General features: G+C 42.7%; 1 protein-coding gene across 8 annotated transcripts in view; it reads left to right on the forward strand.

The window, feature by feature from the left end:
• Positions 1 to 913: 913 nt before the first annotated feature.
• Positions 914 to 20751, forward strand: part of caskin1 (CASK interacting protein 1) — a 117973-nt gene continuing 98135 nt past the window's right edge. For 5 of the 8 annotated variants that reach the window (XM_058652863.1, XM_058652865.1, XM_058652868.1 and 2 more), the window contains exon 1: positions 914 to 1813. In XM_058652863.1, coding sequence (XP_058508846.1) covers positions 1720 to 1813 — 94 coding nt within the window. In that variant the 5' untranslated portion in view covers positions 914 to 1719. The remainder of the gene's footprint in view (positions 1814 to 20751) is intronic. The other 3 variants (XM_058652869.1, XM_058652870.1, XM_058652871.1) reach the window with 1 other exon arrangement.

Below are 20751 nucleotides of genomic sequence, written 5' to 3' on the forward strand. Positions count from 1 at the left end.
TTTGTGTCCCTAGGAACCAATCTAGTGCCATCATCCATCCATCCATTATCTACTGCTTTATCCTCCACCAGAGGGTCGCAGGGGTGCTGTGCCAATCTCAGCTGACATAGGGCGATAGATAGGTACACCCTTGACAGATGACCAGTCCATCGCAGGGCCACATTTAAAGACGAACAACAATTCAATCATTCACTCTCACTCTTACTCTTACACCTATGGTCAGTTTCGAGTGTCCAATTTGTGGGAGGAAAACTGGAGAACCTGAGGAAAACCCACGCACACACGGGGAGAACATGCAAACTCCATGCAGAAGGGCCCTTGTTCCAACCAGGGATCAAACCCAGGTCTTCTTGCTGCAAAGGCAAGAGTGCTAACCACCACACCAACCGTGTGGCTCTAATCAGAATTCAACTCTTTTTTTTTTTATCAATAAATACATGCAGAGCTCATCAATGTCTGCCTCTGTGCTAAACATAGATGCATGTTAGGATTACTGTTAGTTACACAGGGGCGTTTCAAGGGATTTTGCAGGCACTGGGCAGTGACCTGACATGACACCAAACTACACCCTCTATTCTTTCTTCTTTGACTTCATTAAGTGCACTAATACTGAGCTTGAAGTCTCTCTTTTATGTTTAATGTCATATTTTTTTTAGTGGATTTTCACAAAATTATCATTCCTGGGCCCCCGCTCAGTTTGGGCCCCATGCACCTAGTTATTATTTAATTGTAATTAAACTGCAGTGAAAACGAGTGAAACCCGTTTTTTATGCGATAACTCTTCAGTAGCTGAAGAAATCTCTGCAGCCTCTCTGTAAACAGAGAGAGAGAGAGAGGAGGCGGGAGAGTACCATGCTCCTGGTCCGCCCCCAAGTTGCAGCACGAGCCATTTAGCGGTAAGAGCTGGGCCAGCTGTAGAGCGCGCGGGCGCGTGCACGTGCCCCCCTCCGCCACCCTTGCCCCCGCACGCGGAGAATATCGTTACCAAATAGAGAACGCGAGCGCACGCGGAGATGCGATGGCTGCAGCAGCGGCAGCGACATTAACCCTGGATTGTGTTTACGACGCAGAGCACGAGAACGGCTCAACCTCGGGAGAAACGGACACCGCGCGCGCACGATTCTAAGACGCACAGTCATTTACGCGCAGTGTGCGCTCTCTCTCTCCCTCTCTTTCTCTCTCTCTCTCTCCCTCTCTCTCGCTCCGTCCGTGCGCTTTACGTCTCGAGCCAGCGCTGACTGAGCTGCCTTCAGTTCGGCTCGCTGTTGTTTTGATGCGCAGCTGCAAAGAGAGCGCGAGCAGCCGCTATCGCAGATGAGGAGCGCGAGCGAGCGAGACCATTTATCTCTACCTTCAGAATATCACGCACGCGACGCCAGCGCGCTGTTACTGGCATCTGGAAGGGCCCACTAGCCTCGGGTCTCATCCCCATCCAGTGGCGCCGCACTCGGGGATACCCGAGCGCATCCCTCCATCCCTCTTAATCTATCCCTCCCTCTCTCTCTCTCTTCCAGCCTCCCTCACTCCATCACCACATGCTAGAGCCCCCAAAGGGTCTACTATAGACAAGGACCAGGGGAGGAAGAGGAGGAGGAGGACGAGGAGGGGGGGGCTGTTCTTTTCGTGGCCGCGGTGGACGCACCCTCCGCGGTGTGAGGCAGGGCTGAAGCGCCGCCGTGTCGGAGGATGCTGTGGGAGTAGAGAGGCTCAGAGAGGAAGATGGGGAAGGACCAGGAACTGCTGCAGGCGGTGAAGACCGAGGACCTGCTCACCGTGCAGAAGCTGCTGCAGAGGCCCCGGCCAGGGAAAGCAAGTAAGACCCTCCACTCTCCACTCTCCACTCTGCTCTAATTATACTACACAGAACACGGCATTCTGTTGAAAGACACCATCTAACGGTTGTGTGGGACCAGCTCTGAAGGCTGTTTCTCACACAGCGTCGCTGAGAGATGCTACTACAAGGCCCATGATGTATGCATTGTATATGTGTGTGTGTGTGTGTAGGGAAGAGGAGGGGTTGTAGGCATCGAGGTGTATCAGAGATGATTAGTGCTGTGATTGGAGACTGACAGCACATCTCAAGACCCCAGTCTGAGTGCACTGCAGCACACACACACAGAGGGTGTGTGTGTGTGTGTGTGTGTGTGTGGGTGGGTGGGTGACGTTGGTAGAGGGAGGGCTGTGTTTTTAGATCTGTGTGACCCTCACTCTCAGGAGTGAGAGATAACGCCAGTGGCCTTGTGACGGTTCAGGGTTCAAATTTGCTTTCAATGACACAAGCGCAATTTTAATTTAAGTATCATTATGGCAATGTCAACATATGCAATATCACTAAATATGTGCACAGCAACACCCCTATAACACAGCTACATGGTGGGCAGAGAGACATTTTAAATTGAAAGTGCTCTCATATGTTATTTGAACAATCCAGGTAATACAGAAATGTGTTTTCTTAGGGGGGGCATTAAGATATCATTTATTTGGCCGTGTTTTGGGAATGAAAATTATGAATTTCTGCTTATGAACCTTTGATAAATGATTAACTGGTGTGGGTGGGTCAGTTTGTTTTATTTTATTTTAATTAATTTAAAAACAAATTGATGTGATTTTAGCTTCTTAAATATGAACATGTTGTGGTTCCTTTGCACCGAATATCTTTGGTATACATTTGAAGACGTTGGACCAAACATGCACTCGATTAATTGAGCAAAAAGAATCAACAGATTCATCAATAATGGAAAACCATTTGTTTTACCTGCACCATATACTTTATTACAAGTCACACCATCACCACAGTATTCAACAATGTAATTATATTGATTGTTATACTCTGTTCTGTACGTCTATGCTCTTCTAATTCTTTATTTTCTGCAGTGGACGTTGCCCTACAACAACCAACAGTGTTCAGCTTCCACAGCCCACTCTGATGTGTGGGCAGTACAGAGAAAACAGAGAGGGAGAGAGAGAGTAGCCACACTGACACATGCACTGATGTAGAACTGGCTGAGGAGGGAGAGAGAGAGGGAGGGACAGAGGGAGGGAGGGAGGCTGTATAGTGGCCGAACTGCATGATTAAAAGCATTAAAACTTAGACAAAGTAAGTGATTCATTGGAATTCCTTTTAAACTCATTTGTTTTTACTTCACTGGGGTTTAACGCGGTCTCCTCACAAACCAAAGTCTGAAATGGTTCCAGTCAGACAGATTTGCAGTGTCTGACCTGGCACTCGCAGCAGAGAAGGCTTCAGACGGCAGGTGGGCCTCATTTAAATAAGATGAGCCTGTGTTGATTACAAATAACGTTGCAGGATTGTGGCTGCCTGCACTAACTTTAGGAATTTTATTTACCGACTTATTTCTTATCTATTTCCATACATTTAGTCTGTTACGACTTATGTTTTGAATTCTCTTATTTTACCTTATTTTACCTCCTGCTTAGATCACACATTAATATTTGAGTCTCCAGTGTTTTCCCTCGGGGCTTTTTTGTGAGTTCCATGACAGCGTTTCCTCACTTCTTCGCTTCCTTTCTTCTTAATACTTCACTTCTTCATTGCTGTTTTTATTACATAATACCAGCCATATGTTGGCAGAAGCAGTTGTTGGGCGGTGGGCGGCGGGTTGTTTTCGTCGATTTAGTTTCTATCCTGTGAAGCACTGTGAGCTGCATGGCCTTGTAGGAAAAATGCTGTATAAATAAAGTTTGACCGATTGAGTGTAATGTAAACACTATTCAAACCATTGTCAAATGAGTTCACACGGTGTTGATGCAGCCTATCAGCTCTACACAACTCTCTCTCTCTCTCTCTGTTTCCTCAGTATAGCGTATAGTGTTTAAATCTGCTGTCACCTGGCAACATTCCTGCACACAGGAAGTGATTTGTTTAAGGTCGACACAGCAACAGTAAAGTGAGACGGATGAAAACACCAACAAGCAGCCACAAAAAAACCCTCCCAGTCATTCAGCAGCTTGACAGGAGAACTGGAGAACTGCCTCTTGTCCCCGCCTGCCTCTGCACTGCAGGTGTTCACACACAAACGCTCCCTCAGTCAGGGTTGATAGTAGTGCTTGACAGCGTACAAATAATGTTACTTATAATGCCACATGGTGGCGTAGTGGCAAGCACTGTTGCCTTACAGCAAAAAGACCCAGGTTCACACCTGGTCTGAGTGAGGGCCTTTCTGTATAGAGTTAGCATTTTTAAATACCTATTTAAAATATGTTAATAATAAGACAGAGATAAAAAAATAAAAAATAAAAAAATGTAATCCGGCACTGTTGCAGAGTGAACAGGGCGGTGTGCAGATCTCCACATGTAGCACAGATGATGTTGACGGGCGCGCCGTACAACGAGTGTCCTCCAAAGAGTGTGAGCTTGTTGTATTCCCGAGGTATTGTGTCCTTAACCAAACCAAACTTCACTGTGTTGTACTGGTGACCCGTCCACGCTGTATCCCCTCTTAAGTCCTATATGTCAGCTTGGCTCCAGCGGCCCCACAACATGATGACGTGATTAATGAATGCTTCTGTTCATGAAGAGCGACCAGAGGCAGAATAACATCCTCCTCTAAAAGTGATGCACTGCAGCTTTAATAACACAAAGCCTTCAAATTCCTGTTTTTGATGTTTCATTCGAACTGTCTGCAATCACACACAGGGATTCCAATTATTTATCTAATCCTCTCCATCTCAGAACCCATTGGCTATATCATCTAGTGATGAATTAGTCCCTGGAGGCAGCGGCCGACATTTTTGAGCGTTCTGTGCAGACAGCAGATATGTGGACCAGGACAGTCTGATGAGTAATGTGAGACAGGAGAATAACTCTGACTTGCAAGTTTAGAAACGACATCCACAAATGGATTTTTTCGTCCATATCTGGGAAGTTTCTTGCTTCATCTCTTTTTTGTTTTAACAAACATCTGCATATGAAAGCAGATTAAATCAGAAATTGATAGCACAGACTATTTTCCTGTAAGCTTGCTCAAATGTTATTTGTCTAGGTAGAAAACAGAAACTAGGAAGCTTATCTTGTACATGGTCACAAATTCTGCATATTTAGGATGGTTTAGCTGAAATATTCCGTTATTTTACAGGGTTGAGGCTGCAATCGTAGCAAATTCACAGATAAAGAATGAGTAAATTATCTCATATCTGTAGAGAAAAACATACCTCTACTTTTACAAATGTTAAATCTCTTTTAATTCTCTCTTTTAATGTTTTAGCCGTGTAGTTTTTTGTACAGAAAGCAGCTTTTAAATTAGACTACACTAACTGGTACACGGAGATGTCACAGGTTGCAAAGCTCACTCTGCAGGACGTGCAACACGCGGCCCAAAAACACTTAGAAGTCACCAGCGTGACGCATTTTTTACGCCAGGAGCCACTGACAAGAACAGGTACAGGAGCACAGGAAACCCCCCGGATTAGACGCAGTCTGCCGACTGTCTACTCCTGAAACACTGATGTCTCTTTCTCAATGAGCGATAGTAGAGTCCGTCACTTATAGATGGTGCCCGAAATAGCATGGGAATACAATATTTCCAAGAGCACATCACAGAACAGCCTTTAAAGCTACAGCGGAGATCACTTCAAGCAGGAAATGTCCTCTCAGACATAAAGAGGACAGGTAAAGCCCTCAGTCACATTCTATAGGAAAGGTCCGTTGAATCACATCCAGTCATCAGTGGTCTGTAGGAAATGGAGAATGGAAAATGACTGGATTTAAAGCAGCGGCAAAGAGACAGAACACACAGCTTACTGGCTGAAAAATGGAGTATTATGATCTGTCAGTAATTAAAAGCAGTCCTCAGGGGTCTATTTAAGGCTGTACTCTCACCAGCCACTTTATTAGGTACACATGACACCTTATAAAGTGGCAGAACCCGCGTGGACACCTGCTGCTTCAAAGTTTGACGTGTTGTGCGTTCAGAGATGTCCTCAGCTTAAAGCAGTGTGGTCATTCTCCTCTGACCCGGTCGGTGGTTACTAGTAACTGAGCACTGCTGTGTCTCTTTAAGTGTCATTGTTACACTGAATTGAATCATTTATGCCATGCATTTAGGAGCTGACCTTGTTATTTTGATGGATTTCCTATGGCGTGTCTGCTGGACACTGGTATGACATGAGGCGGCCATGTGGTCTCTACTTTCAGGAAAAAACAAACAATCAGAGCAGAAGGAGTTAGCAGTAATGACAGAGTGAAGCCGAGACTCCCAGTCAAACAGCAGGGAAGTCTAACGTTAGGCTGTTAACACAGACCTGTTTGTCATCGAGCATTAAACACAAAGCTCACAGGACAGCTGTGTGTGTGTGTGTGTGTGTGTGTGTGTGTGTGTGTGTGTGTGCGTGTGTGCGTGTGTGTGCACAGACGTGTGCAGTGTATGTGTCAAGCAGAAGCTAAGATTGCTTTCCTATCCTTTTAAGACTCTACATTGACTTCCAATTCATTTGAAGCGCTTAAACCACCAGGGATGTCAAACATATGGCCCGTGGGCCAGAATCGGTCCACTAGAGGAATGAATTTGTGAAAATTGCACATGATTAGAATCTAATGGACAATGTGAAATACTGGTAAATATTGTACTAAATGGTAAATGTAGGGAATATAATATTGTTGAAATTGCACTTATTCTTCTCAAGAAAGTTCAGGTTGTTCATTTTGTAAAAGAAAGAAATAAATAAAATTAATGCCTAAACCTAATCTTAATCTAACCACAATTCAAGTCTTAGTCCCAAACTCAATTCAGTTCCTCAGAAATTAGTTTTGGTCTCTGTGAGGACTACTGGTCCTGACAAGGTCCTAAAGAGGTCACGATTACAAGTCCACACACACACGACCTCATGCACTCGTGCAAACACATCTAGTACCATCTGGAGCGCCATCATCAGTTTGCTGTCACTCATCGAGCCTTCTGCTCATGGCAGTAGACGAGGTCACAGCAGTGTGTGTGTGTGTGTGCGTGTGTGTGTGTGCGCGTGTGTGTGTGTGTGTGTGTGTGTTTGTGTTTGTATACGATACATGTAGCAGACCTTGAGCGTGACCTGAGGTCTGTGTTTGTTAATGGGCTGTTTCACTGTTTGTGTGTCAACCCTGACGGTGTAATCACTATTGATAGTTGCCGTGTGTGTGTGTGTGTGTGCGTGTGTGTGTGTGCGCGTGTGTGTGTGTGTGTGTGTGTGTTTGTGTTTGTATACGATACATGTAGCAGACCTTGAGCGTGACCTGAGGTCTGTGTTTGTTAATGGGCTGTTTCACTGTTTGTGTGTCAACCCTGACGGTGTAATCACTATTGATAGTTGTCGTGTGTGTGTGTGTGTGAGAGGAGATTTGATTATGATACAGACTCTGGCACAGATTCCGTCCCTTTGCCGCCTGCTTACATGACAACACAACACCGCCTGTCTTCTTCCTCCCGAGACTGGTCGGTGAGCATACTGATGCTAGTGCTCACAGACCATTCTAGATACCAGCACATCACCCCCCCCCCCCACACACACACACAATCTTTCTGTGTTGATGGCAGAGCCGAGCAGAGCAGATGATTGCATCTACACCAGTGCACATTCACAAAGGAGCAGGCAGCCGGAGAGGAAGCTTCACATACTGTCAGCCAGACTCTTCATCGTGACTAACTGGGTTCTGTCTGCAAATACTGTGCTTCACTGAGGGAAAAATAGTGTTTTTTTTTTACATCATACACTGCATAATAAGGCTCTTATGAGGATTTGGTGCAGACTCGGGTTAAATTTCCTGAGTGATGGAAAGGAGATCGGGGACCGTGGTGCACGCGTGGATCTCTTTAATCGCATCCTGTGAATATTTCACACTTAATGACACATGGCTGCAACCAAACTATATATTTCATGGCATGATGCTGCATTGATCGCTGCATTCATATGGCAACGCTCTCGACAGTGGTTTTGTGTTGGATTTAAGCCTCCAGCCTCTAGATTGACTCTCTCTCCCTCCTTCATTTGTCAATGAAAACATATCAGATTTCCGAGTATGATACGGTCTCAGTCTCATCTTGGAAACGTAGAAATGATACAGTGATATTGAGAATGTGGCTGACTGACGACACTGCATTTCCCTCCAGAGCATCATCGCTCACCTCCTCTCCCTCTGCTGCTGCTGCTGCTGCTGCTGCTGCTGCTGCTGCTGGCTCCACGATTGAATTACAGAACAGATGGGGGGAAGAGTGAGTGAGTGAGAAGTTGAGAGGTGGATTGAAATTTTTGCTTGGAGGAAAATGGAAGAGAAGTCAGGGCCGAAAAAGAAAGAGGACGACAGAGCGCTCGCTGGTGGTCAGAGGAGGAAGGGAGGGTGCTTTTTGACGAGGCAGTGGGTGCTGGGTGGGGTGATGAAAGGATGAGAATGGTGAAAGAGAGAACAAGGTGATGAAATAAAGGGATAGCTGAATGGAAGGTGTGTGTGTCACAGTGTGACGAGCGTTGTCTGACAGCATGGTAAACCACTGAAAGAAGGACACGATGATTCTTTTTTTTAAAGTCGGGCTGTTTGTACGAGGCTATGAAACATTTTCTCTCCTAAACCCGATTCTGACATGAAAACCAACCCCGGAAAAAAAGCCCTTTAAAGTTGTGAGGACCAGCCAACGTGTCCCCACAGAGATAGGGTTGAATCAACATTTCTCCAGACATGCACTCTGCTGCCCCCATTCACATCAAGTTAAATGTGCTCTGGTTCTCTCGTCTCCCACTCACAAGCGCCAGTGTCTACTGTATGTAAACCTGCATTATGTCTCTAATGAGTGAACTAAAGGAAAACAATGTAAACGCAGGGAAACAACAGGGAAGAATGAAATGAGGGGAAAGTTAAGTAAAAGAAAAGAAGGAAGTGGGACTTCTATTCTATTCTATTCTATTCTATTCTATAGTGGCTACACAGCAGATATTATGGATTAAAAATGGGAATGGGTTAAAGGGTTTAGTCTGGATACAAAGACCACCCACAAAATCAGAAGGGCAGCACAGCGGGACCACCTTTGTTCAATCCACACCGATTACAGAAGGGGGCATTAGTGGCATTAACCACCTACTGCTGACACAACACACACACACACACACTGGTTTCCATGACTTCAGAGGACATTAAACTGACTTACAATCATTCCCTCCAGACTTACTCCTCACGATACAACCTGAAAATGCAAGAATTGACGTCATAGGGACTCGATTTGTGTCCCCATAATGTGTGTGTGTGTGTGTGTGTAATGAGACGTAGGTCCCCACAACACGAGTAAGACCTGTAACACACACACATACATACTCAGACACCTTATATTCTCTCCAATCTGCACAGTACTGGCTCAGAGAGGTACGGAACAGACTGTGGGAATTTATATTATCACTGTGCAGTGTGTGAGAGAGTGAGAGGACGGCCACGCCAGGTCGCTTGAGAATATTTTTTTATGTAACTAACACACTGCTGAATTCATATGTGGGTGCTTGTTGGCTTGGAGAGGTGAGTGCATCTCCTCGGGAGCGGCTGCAGAGTGTGACTGTGCCTCTCTGTGCACGGCGCCGCTTTCCACACAGGATTTTTTTCCACTCACGCCCTGAAATTCACGACACTGGCTAGATTCTCACTGCTCTCACAGAAATGTTTGAGCTGCTAATAAAGGCAGGAAATTGTGCATTTTTTCCCGACTAAGCTTCTCAAACTCAAACAAACATGGTCTGGACAAGGTTTTACTGTAGCCTACATGAGAATCTTTTAGAAATGACCCCCCACCCCCTCCCCCCGGGACTGGCTGAATGAATGCCGGTGCTCTTACTTTGCGAGTGCATAGCCACTAAGAACAGGGCTGTGACAGAGTCTGGGTGTGGACTCACAGTTTGGGAAAAAGTGTCGCACACCCCGACACACCCTCAGGACTGAGTATGGAGCATGAGTACATGTGAGAATGTCTGGTGAGTTGAAAGTGGCTGCAGAATAAACAGTTATCTAGAGCTGGGTTTTTGAAGGAAGACTTTGAAATGTCAGTTCAGATACAGATCGATGCTTTTAACAGATCCTTTAATCCTGCAAATATCTACAGTTCTACAGTAATGAGTTGTAGAACCTGCAGTTAAAGCTGCTGTAGGCATCATTTCTAGAAAAATACTTCTGGCCACCATTTTACCTTAAAGGTCTAGTGTGTAACATTTAGGATGGTTTATTGACAGAAAGTATACAATAGAGTATAGTATCCATAAGTATGTTTGTGTAAGTGTCTAATCGTTTTGAAATAAATTAGTTTATTTTTCATAGCACTGGAATAAGCCTTTTGTATATATATATATATATATACATACACATATATGTATATATGTGTATATATATACATACACATATATGTGTGTATATATATATATATATACACACATATATGTATATATATATATATACGTACACATATATATGTATATATGTGTATATATATACATACACATATATGTATGTATATATATATATATATACACATATATATGTATATATATATATATATATATATACACACATATATGTATATATATAAAAATAGATACACATATATATGTGTATATATATAAACACAGTGAGTTAGTCCAGTATCTAAACAATAGTGATATTTAGTATCGTATCAGCTCATCCCTTATGTCAAGAGACAAGACTTTCTGCGTGATAACTGACCGATTTAGCCAACGCTGGTGTTGCTCCACCGTAAACATATTGAAAATAACCTCAGGTATTCAACTAGCTTCCATTTGATAAAAAATACATGAGCCTCCATAATCACAAAACAGTTTCAGGCTGTGTTGACTGATGTCTTTGTGCAGTGATTATTCAGACTGTGGACCGTGTGGTGACTACACTGCTGTCCGTTAATGCTCCTGTGTGCAGGAACAAAACATCACCACGTATGCATTTGTCATGTCATGTGTACGTACATGCATCTCGACAGATGGTGAGTCTGGCCCTGCATTAGTGTATGTACGCGTGGCTCTACACAGGCTCGTGCAGTAAATGTGTGATCCTGCAGCTGAACAGATGTTTGCTGCTGGACCGCTGCCCACACAGCTGCAGGGAGTCCATATTATATAGTTGACCTCTGATACGTGCACTCACAGTTTGTACTGTACAGTATGTGCACACGTGATTTCCTGACTTACTGAAGGCCATTAAACAATATTCTGACGCAGACGGGAGTCTTTATCTTCCACTTCTGTTGTCGTCTCTTTATTTTGATGCTTTATCTCGTAAAATCTCCCTCTGTTCCTTTGGAAAGAAGAAACTAGGCATTTGCTTCATGCACACATAGGCCACATTTTGACTAGGGATGGGCATTCTGAGCAAAAATTAGGGATGGGAATCGTTATCTGTCCCATATTGGTCAAAATCACTGGATTGGAGTAGAATGCCCCCTAGGAAAGAGTTAATTTAACACCAACAGCCTATAACCTTTAACATTTAACATTCATCTTAAGATCATCATGATAATCAGGTCGATTTATTTTGATTTTATGGCTGTAGAATTGTCAAAAAAATGCTCAATAAGTGAGTTCTTCTGCCCCCTTTATTCCAAGATAACTTTCACTTTGCATATCTGGCAGTTATTCAACCGTTTAGGAATTACTGTGCTGAGAAGCTGACTGGGAATCTCGTCTGTGATTGGACGAGCCTTCCACGGAATATAATGATATATGTCATATGTATACGTATACTGTACATATGACATGAGTATATGGGCGCAAAGATCTATTTCTCTGCTTTCCGGTATCCATCCATCTTCTACTGCTTTATCCTCCACATGAGGGTCGCGGGTTGGGGCTGTGCTGATCTCAGCTGATGTGGGGCGACACCCTGGACAGATTGTCAGTCAGTTTTAAAATTTTCTACATATCACAAACGGTGTAGGGTGTAGTTCTGGTTATGAGAAGTAACGGAAGGGTTACGGTAAATACAAGAACCCTGGTTAACATGTAAGTGCTGCTGCGATGACTCAGACGTCGTCTAATGGAAGCGCTCTGTAATTTGTCCCGAGGACAGATTGCGTTCATGCAGCTCAGGAGTGTGGACACGTGTGTCCTCTTTTTATGATCCATCTGAGGACGCTTTCAGGACAGACTGGGACCATTCAGTCCCTCGGGATTGAATGGGGTCGTAGTTACTGCAGGATCTTACTAACAGGTTCTCTTCAGGGTGGAGCATCATTGCAGAAGCCTGACAGCAGGTGTGTTACCCAGCAGCTACAGCTGATGCTGCTGTGGCTGAATCAGAAAGTGCACTTTCATTTATTATAACTCCAGAGTCTTAACAACAGAAATGCAGTATTGCTGTGTGAAAGGAGTAAATGTATACTCAGTTAGTTTGAGCAGCTTTTAGTGACTGAGTGATTTTTAAGTCGCCAGACTTCCTCTCATTATGTAAAATGTGCTTTTTAGCTGCGGGGCTAATTATACTCAGTAGACATCCATTTCTGTAAAAATCTCAAACTGCATTTCTGCCGCCACTTTCACAAGTGAATCATTCTCGTCGCAGCCCATAAATCTGATGAATAATTTTAGGTTAAGTTCAACAGGAAACCAGCTGGAATCACTGTTTTCTAAACGGAGACAGGCGGAAAGAAGAAGAGTAGAAAGGAGATGAATGACATTTTATTTTGCTCACAGGAAAAGTCACTCACAGAATTCTGCCATATTCTTGGATGGGAAGTCTGTTTGGGATCAAAGCAGATCCCAAACAGGGAAAATTCATTTACACATCATTTCATTCTACCATCTAAAATCTGAATTATTAGACTTCTAGTTTATTAAAAAGTAATATAATATGATTTAGGCCTCTGGGTGACTTGATTTGTGACACACTCTCATCCGAGCGCGGACGGGCAAGCAGTTTGACAATATCCCTGATTGATTGGCAATTTAAGTGGCGTATTGATTAGTAAAACCAAATGATAAACAGTTGTAATTAAAACAGAGACACAGCAGCGATGAAAGACAAGCTTTATGTTCCGCAGGTCTCTGCATAACTGACAAGACAGACGGTTGTGTAGGAATTTAAGAATCAGTGAGCGTGTGTCATCGTCTGATGTGGTGAGCAGATGTTGGAGGAGTCTGGTATCACATTCAAAGACAAACTGTAACTCACCTCAGCGTGCTTCACTTTTTAATTATTAATATAGTCTGGAATTCATGTCATTTATTCGCAGAGATCCACTCTTTCCTGTTTGGTCTGATTCTAATCACTGTATTACCTGCTGATGCTGATGCTGACTCAGTCTAAACAGGTTTATACTGAAAAGTTGATAGATTTCATATAGATTTTTCATTAAACCACGTCACATTTCCTACAGCATCATTAGAACAAACAACAAACGTATACGAGCATAGTATAGCTGAGTTATTCAAATATTAACCAGTGTGAAAGATAGAAACCCACCCACCCATTCCAGCTTGTCCCTTTAAATCCAGATCTCCACGGGAATAATTGAAAAATGTGCAGCTTTTTGTCCATTGATCACAATCTAATCTTTTTACTGTCGATTATCTGTCGATACCGAGTCCTGATTCGATACATGTACTTGCCAAGATAACAGAGATGCACAGTATGCCTTTTTTTTTTTTAAAACTGTCAGTAAAATGAATAATGTTCTTATCTGCAGTGTTTCTCAGTCCTGGTCCTCGGGGGGGCCCACTGCCCTACATGCTTTAAGTCTGCCCCACACTAGAGGATTTTCAAATCTGACCGAGAAGACGAGAGAGAGAGAGAAAAGCGGCAGAAGTGTGAGTCAGTGTTCCGGGGCTTGTTCGAAACGCCTGTGTCTAAGGTCGACATTGAAAACTGGGCTTTTAATCCGGATTGGGCCGAGGCGTTCATGTTCATCCTTCCCTTAGGAAGCTCGTGGACGTGGTTAAAAGAATGTGAAACGCCACCAGAAGTCTGGCCCATTATCCTCGAGTGTGGGGCAGACTTTAGACGTCGCCTCGCACCAGCACACCTGAGTCAAATGACCGGGTCGCTATCAGGCCTTTGCAGAACTCCATGAAGAGCTGACCGTTAGAATCACGTGTGTCAGGCAGAATTTATTTACCTGGAAGCTGGAACTTCTTCTTCTAAATTACACTTTTAACTTTTAACTGAAAGACTTTGTGAGCTCGGGCCTCAGAACCTCAGAGCAGCTGAGAAAACTGGAGCTCAGCCTCTAGCTGCCCTTATGAAAGAAGGGAAGAAAGAAAGGAAGGAAGGAAGGAAGGAAGGAAGGAAGGAGGGAAGGAGGGTTGTACTCAGGGTGACTTGTGCCCTTGATGTTTTATTATTGTCACACTTGTGTCTCTGAACTGAAACGTCTCTGTTTGCTTCATAAATGACCGCTAACCTCATGCAAAGACATGTGATCTGTGATGTGTGCGTTCACTCTCTCTCACACACACACACACACAGACACACACAGGTTCATGCTGCTATCCTTTGGAGGACTCTGCATTCATTTAAACAGCCCAAACAAAGCCTTATGCATAGCCTTAACCAGTTAATGCCCAACCCTCACCTTAACTTAACTTAACTTAACTTAACTTAACTTAACTTAACTTAACTTAACTTAACTTAACTTAACTTAACTTAACTTAACTTAACTTAACATAGCAACTAGTCAGTGTTCAAGTTGAGTGTTAATGCCTAAACACACACACTCTGATTGATCACCCTGTTCTTATTCCAGTCTCGTAAAGTTCTCAGATTGATTTCTTCCACTGCATCCATTTCATTTTTCACAGTCCATGCAGAGTGAGAGCATTTTTGTTTCTATCTGATTTAAATCACCCAAGCATGGCCGTACTCTTAGCTCGAATTTAAACTAGATTTATTTGAATGAAAGTTGTGTGGCGAGTGAATGAATTAATTAATATTCACCATCCCGATTTGTTTTAATTATGAAAGCAAGTAAATGTGAATATTCTCTGCGTTTTCTTTTGCTCCTACGTTTCAAAGAAACAAGGCATTTGAGTGCATCAGGATTCTTTTATGTTTGGCTTATTCTGCCATTGACTCTTGCTCGGTGTCGTTTCGTGGACTGGATGATTGAAGTCTGAAGATTAAAGGACATTTATCAGTTTATCAATTTATTCATTGAGCAATCAGGGGCCTCAGTAGCATGTGGAAGAACCATGGTTCCGTGGGGTTTGAGGTCAGAACATTCCATCCTCTCCATTCCCAGATACTGGAGGTGGTCTCTGATAAACCTCGCTCTGTGGTTGGCAGAATCTGGACTCAATCAGGTACCTGATTGAGTCAGCACCTAGGCTACTAGAAGCTGTTTGGCATTGGCAGAGAAGATCACGGGCGCACCCCACATACTCAACCTTGCTGCTCATCCCACAAATGCATTTTCCTTACAAATGTGGCACCATTAAAAACAGGTTCTCCAACGCTACAAGATTTATTCCCCAACCAAACACGCATTTCCTTACTTTTTGAGCGGTGTTTTATGTTTGCATGCATGTTCTTTTGACATTGCATGGATTAAAAAAAAGAGAATAATGAAAAAATAGATAATTGATGAAAAAAACGGTTGTTAGTTGCAGCACGAGGTACAAATGCATGAACAAGCCCTTTGAATCAGCATTTCTTGATGGTAAAGCTAGATTCATATGAACGTCTGAGATGAGTGAATGATGCAGAGAAGGTTGATCAGGTGGAAATTCATAGTTTGTAACCTTTATATGTTAACAAACTACATTTTATGCCGAATTATGGATTGTACCATTTGAGTCATTTGTTCTGATTGGTCATTTGATCCAAAAATACGACAGGAAAAGCTCCAGTCTCTTGCTCTCCAGGGACTAGGTTTTCATTATGGTTGCATGGTCTTCTGCTCTGCACTGCCTCCATCCCTTTTTCCTCTCTACAGCTCTTTTTGTTCCTGATTTCTCTCCCCTCCCTCCCTCCCTCCCTCCCTCCCTCCTCCTCCTCCCCCTGGATCATGTCTGCCCGCCCAATGAATCAGTCTGGCTGGCAGTGTGTGCTGCTGTCACAGAGAGCCGCTGAAGGTGATTAGTCATGTTGAACTGGGCCAGGATCTGAACGTCCTGAAGTGACAAGAGGAAAGAAGCCATTCTGGAAGATTCCATCAGAGCAACAGCTGCCTTCATCTCTCTTTCTGTTTGCTGTGTATTTCAGAGTGAAGCCTGGATGAGAGCGAGAGGGAGAGGGAGAGGGAGAGCAGGAGGGCAGCTTAAAAAAGAAAAAGGGCCCAGGACCAGATTTAGAAATACTGTATTTCACCTTTTATCCAGACAGAGGAGCCACTGTGGTGGTCCAACATCTGTCTTGTTTACTGGGTTTCTGCCCCCAAAAATAAAACTGTGTTTGTGAGTTATGAGGGCATGTGATTGTAATTTATAGAGCCTGTGTTTGGTTTCTGGACTGTGAATAACACAATAACACAATAACAGTTTTTTATGCGTTGCTATGTTTTTCTTTATCCATACTCGTGATACATGACATTCATGGTCTCCAAAGGATGGACCCTAATGATTCTGAGGATCTTGTGCCACTTGGTGAACCGTTGCATGATTTGCCTGAAATGAGCTACAGATATGGAAGAGCTCTTGAGGATACATTCTCATTTCTTAATTTAGATTAGATTAGATTAGATTAGATTGTACTTTATTGATCCCACAACGGGGAAATTCACTTGTGCAGTTACATACATGTTACAAAGGACAGAACAGAAAGGCATAGGTTACCTTAAGAAACAAATAATAAAATAAGATAAGATAAAATAAAATAAAATAAGATATGCAATTTACATCAACACTATATATTTAGACATGTACAGGAACTAAATACTGTAAAGAAAATAGGGATTATATTTACAAAAGTGACTTATGCTACTAATTATTGCACAGAAGTTTTTTTTTTTGCAAAGTCATTTAAATACTACATTTGCATATCTTTAAAACAACAACCGTGATATTATCTTAGATGATATATCTAGCCCACCTCTAGCTCACCGTGGTGTGGGTTGGAGCCGTGATCCCTGATCTTGCTTGGGTTTACCCCGCACTGTGTGTAGGCAGGATGGCGATAGCTGCATCAGTTATGTAAATAGGATGACATCATATGGTCATAAGTGAAGATTCTCTGTGGAATACAATGGACTGCAGTGTCTGGCTCTAGCTTTTTGGTGCTGAGCCACTGTGCGAGGTAGAGCGGTGCCCAATTTTAAAACAGTACAGATTTTTGGTACGAGTTTTTGGTACTGCTTTATTCTTTTTTATTCTTTTTTTATTTGTACCAGTTTTTTTATCACTGGTTCCTTTTGTTGTGAAGAGGCCTTTGCAGGTAATTCAACTTTCTTAATGGCGAATACTGAAGGAAATTCAGCGATTCTACATTAGTTCACCGTCTCCCCATACTATAGGGCTGTGTACACTGCAGTACGATACATATGATGATGCACGGGTGATGATATGATATCTTACCATATATTGAGGTACTATACTCAATGATTGATTGGTAAATATATTAAATTCATGAACAATACACACTTTTATTTGTCTAGTAAGAAGAGGAGGAGAAAGTCAAAAGGCTGGGTATTGATATTTTCTTATACACCTAAAATGTACTTATTTTGCATTTCCTTTAATTGCCAATTCAATGTGACTTTTTAAAAACAGTACAAACACCTGTACTTGCCTGAAGATCAGTGGTCAGCAACTGGAGGCCCGTGGGCCAAAACTGGCCCGCCAACATCAGTGTGTGGCCCGGCAGATAATTCCAAAAATCGGATTTTTTTTTTTTTTTTTTTACAAAAAAGAAAAAAAGATTTTCTCAATGATTTTAGCTTCAAAAATTCAGAATTCATGAAAAAATATGAACTGATTCAAATAGATTCTCGTGCTAGAATTGACAATAAACTGACATATGTTTGGTTGTAATGGTATGCTCGGACGTTTGGAGAATAAATGTTCATAAAATAACTAATTATTAACTAATTATTAACAGTATGAGAAGAGAAAATACATTTAAAAAAAATGTCATTCTCTGCATTTCACACACATTTGTGTCTTAGAAGAGTCTTCGCAACAAGTTGGTGATTAAAGCTAACGTCTTATCTTTAAAGTTTCATGACACTATACTTCACTTTTTTTTAAACAATACATTTACTAAATATGTCATTTTTGTACAAGATTGGATAGAGTAGAAGAAAACAAATGTGGTTTCTTCTGTTGAAAACACAATGCTTTGACCCAATATTCATGTACAACAAAGCTACTTTTGTTTGATTTGATGTCATGTTAGCGGCAAGCTGAGTCCACAGACATGAGGTCTCGCTTTAATTCCTAAATCAAAGCACTGGCAGATTAAAATTGACAACAACAGAAAGAGGCAGAAAGAGGAGCGACATACAAGCAGCGGGACATTTAACACAACATGGAGAATTATGGTCCATATAAAAATAACACTTCAAACAAACAAACCAGTGGAGCAGACGTGAGCTCTGCGCCGCACGTGTTTGTTTATACGCTTTCATACTAACATCCGTGTCGCGTTAGCCCCGCTCCTTTGATCCCCCCGACAGAGTGGGCGTGGCTAACTGCAGGCCAATCAGACGATTGTTTTGCTCTTTGTCTGCCAATGATGGAGCAGTAGTGACGTCTCTGAGCCAATGAGCGCTGTTGTTTGTGTGTTCAGGCTCTGGTTGTATGCAGCTGTTGAACATGTGGTTTGGCTCTGCATGATTGTGTGTGTGTGTGTGTGTGTGTGCAGCCTCGCCTGGTTCTGGTCTGAGTTTTCCATCCCTTCATCCCTGCTCCTCTCTCTTCCTATCTTATCTTTCCTCACATTTCTTTTCTGTCTTTCTCTCTCACTTGTCCTTTTTGGAGCTATCGCCATGGCAACACACACTAAGTGCCAGCCAGGAACTTTCTGGATCGCTAACAGATATTCCAATTCAGAACTGTGGGTCCAGTCAGACACTTAAGCCCCGCAGTGTGTGTGTGTGTGTGTGTGTGTGTGTGATGGACCTTTTTTAGACTTTTTTTAGCGCCGTGAATAACAATTATTTTCATAATCGATTCATCTGTTGATTATTTTCTGGAAACATTTGTTTTCATGATATCAGTGTTTTTCAAACCTGGAAATGAAGATTTGTTTTGTCCACAAACCACAATGATTTAGTTCTAATGTGTTCTTTGTTACACAGAAAATATTCATATTGAAGAAGCTGAAACAATCAGAAATTAATTAATTCAATTAAAAAAAAAAAAACTGTTTTAATGAAGAATCAAAATAGGTGCTGATTAATTTAGTAAGTGGTAAAGTCTGGATTAGGCTGTCTGAGTTAATGAAAGTCTTGATTCAAGCCTGACTTTGTGAGAACATTTGGCTGCTCTGCAAAACTTTCAGTGGCTTTTTGAGGGTTAAAACACGGTTTAAGGGTTAGGGTTAGAATTAGGTTTAGGTCAGGGTCAGGTTAAGGGTTAAGGTTAGTCTTTTAGTTGAGATAGTTAAGGGTTAGGATAAGGGTCTAGGGAATGCATTATGTCTGTGATACAGTGTGTGTGTGTGTGTGTGAGTGTGGTTTAGTGTGGGATTACACAATAATCTAACAACCCACTGGCCCACTGCCTGTTCTATGTTCATAATCCTCTTCTTTAGTCCTTCCACCCCTTTCATTCTCTCTCTTCTTTCATCATCATCATCATCATCATCAGGATCTTTATCATTTTACAGCATCTTGTCTCGTTCCACAGCTTTGTCTCTTCCCTTCCCTCTGATAGCTTCTCATCTTTCCCTTCATCCCATTCTGTTGTTCCTGGCTCTGCCAATGCCAACCCCCTCCCTCCCTCCCTCCCTCCCCACTCTGTTCATCTCCGCATCCCCCCCTCCATCCTGATCTCTCTGTATGTCTCCCTCATACATTGCTTGCCTCTTTTGCCTTTTCCCAGATTGACTCCATTCCCACTGTTCCTTCTTTCCCTCCTTCCTTCCTTCCTCTTATCTTGTCTCTCTGTTTCAGGGGGACTTGGATAAAAGAAATCCCCTCTTACCTACATTTCCATATCACCCTTGATCTTGAGACTCCCCCCCCCCGTGTGCCACTATGGTTGCAGGGCCACGTGCCAAGATGGAGGGGGTGCTCCGCGGTTGCTAGGTTGAGTTGAGTCCAGTGCACTTGTAGACATTGGGCTCTCATTCATTCATTCATTCATTCATTCATTCATTCATTCATTTATTCATTCATTCTTAAATGACTTCCTTTAGCAGAGTTTGCACAAAGATGCGGAGAGAGAAACAGAGAGATCGTAAAAAAAAAAGGTTCAGACTTTAATGCTGCGGGCAAACTCGACATACACTATAATACTCAACTGAAAACAGAAAACACAATTTCCTGTTTACTTTTACTACCTTTTTAATAGCCTCTGCAGCTCTGTGTATTCAATGTGCTTTTGTGGAATGGTGTAAAAGCAGAAGCATTAATATAAAAATAATAAAGGGCCTTAATCAGGTGCAATAATTGCACAGTTTTTCGCTGTTTTCGCACCAGAATTCTGGAGTTTTGGGGTTTTTTTACATATAAAGAGAGCGTGTTTATAACAGCAGGAGAATGTTTGCAGGATCCAGACGGAGGCTGGTGTCTGGATCACACATGTCGGAGACTGGACGCTTGGTTTCCTCACTGTGTTCTCACACGAGCTCACTTTAGCCTCGGTTGTTGTTTCACTCCTGTGTCACCTGTGCGTGGATTGTGACGTCGTGGA

The sequence above is a fragment of the Solea solea genome, chromosome 16 (genome assembly GCF_958295425.1).
Source record: "Solea solea chromosome 16, fSolSol10.1, whole genome shotgun sequence".
NCBI lineage: Eukaryota > Metazoa > Chordata > Actinopteri > Pleuronectiformes > Soleidae > Solea > Solea solea.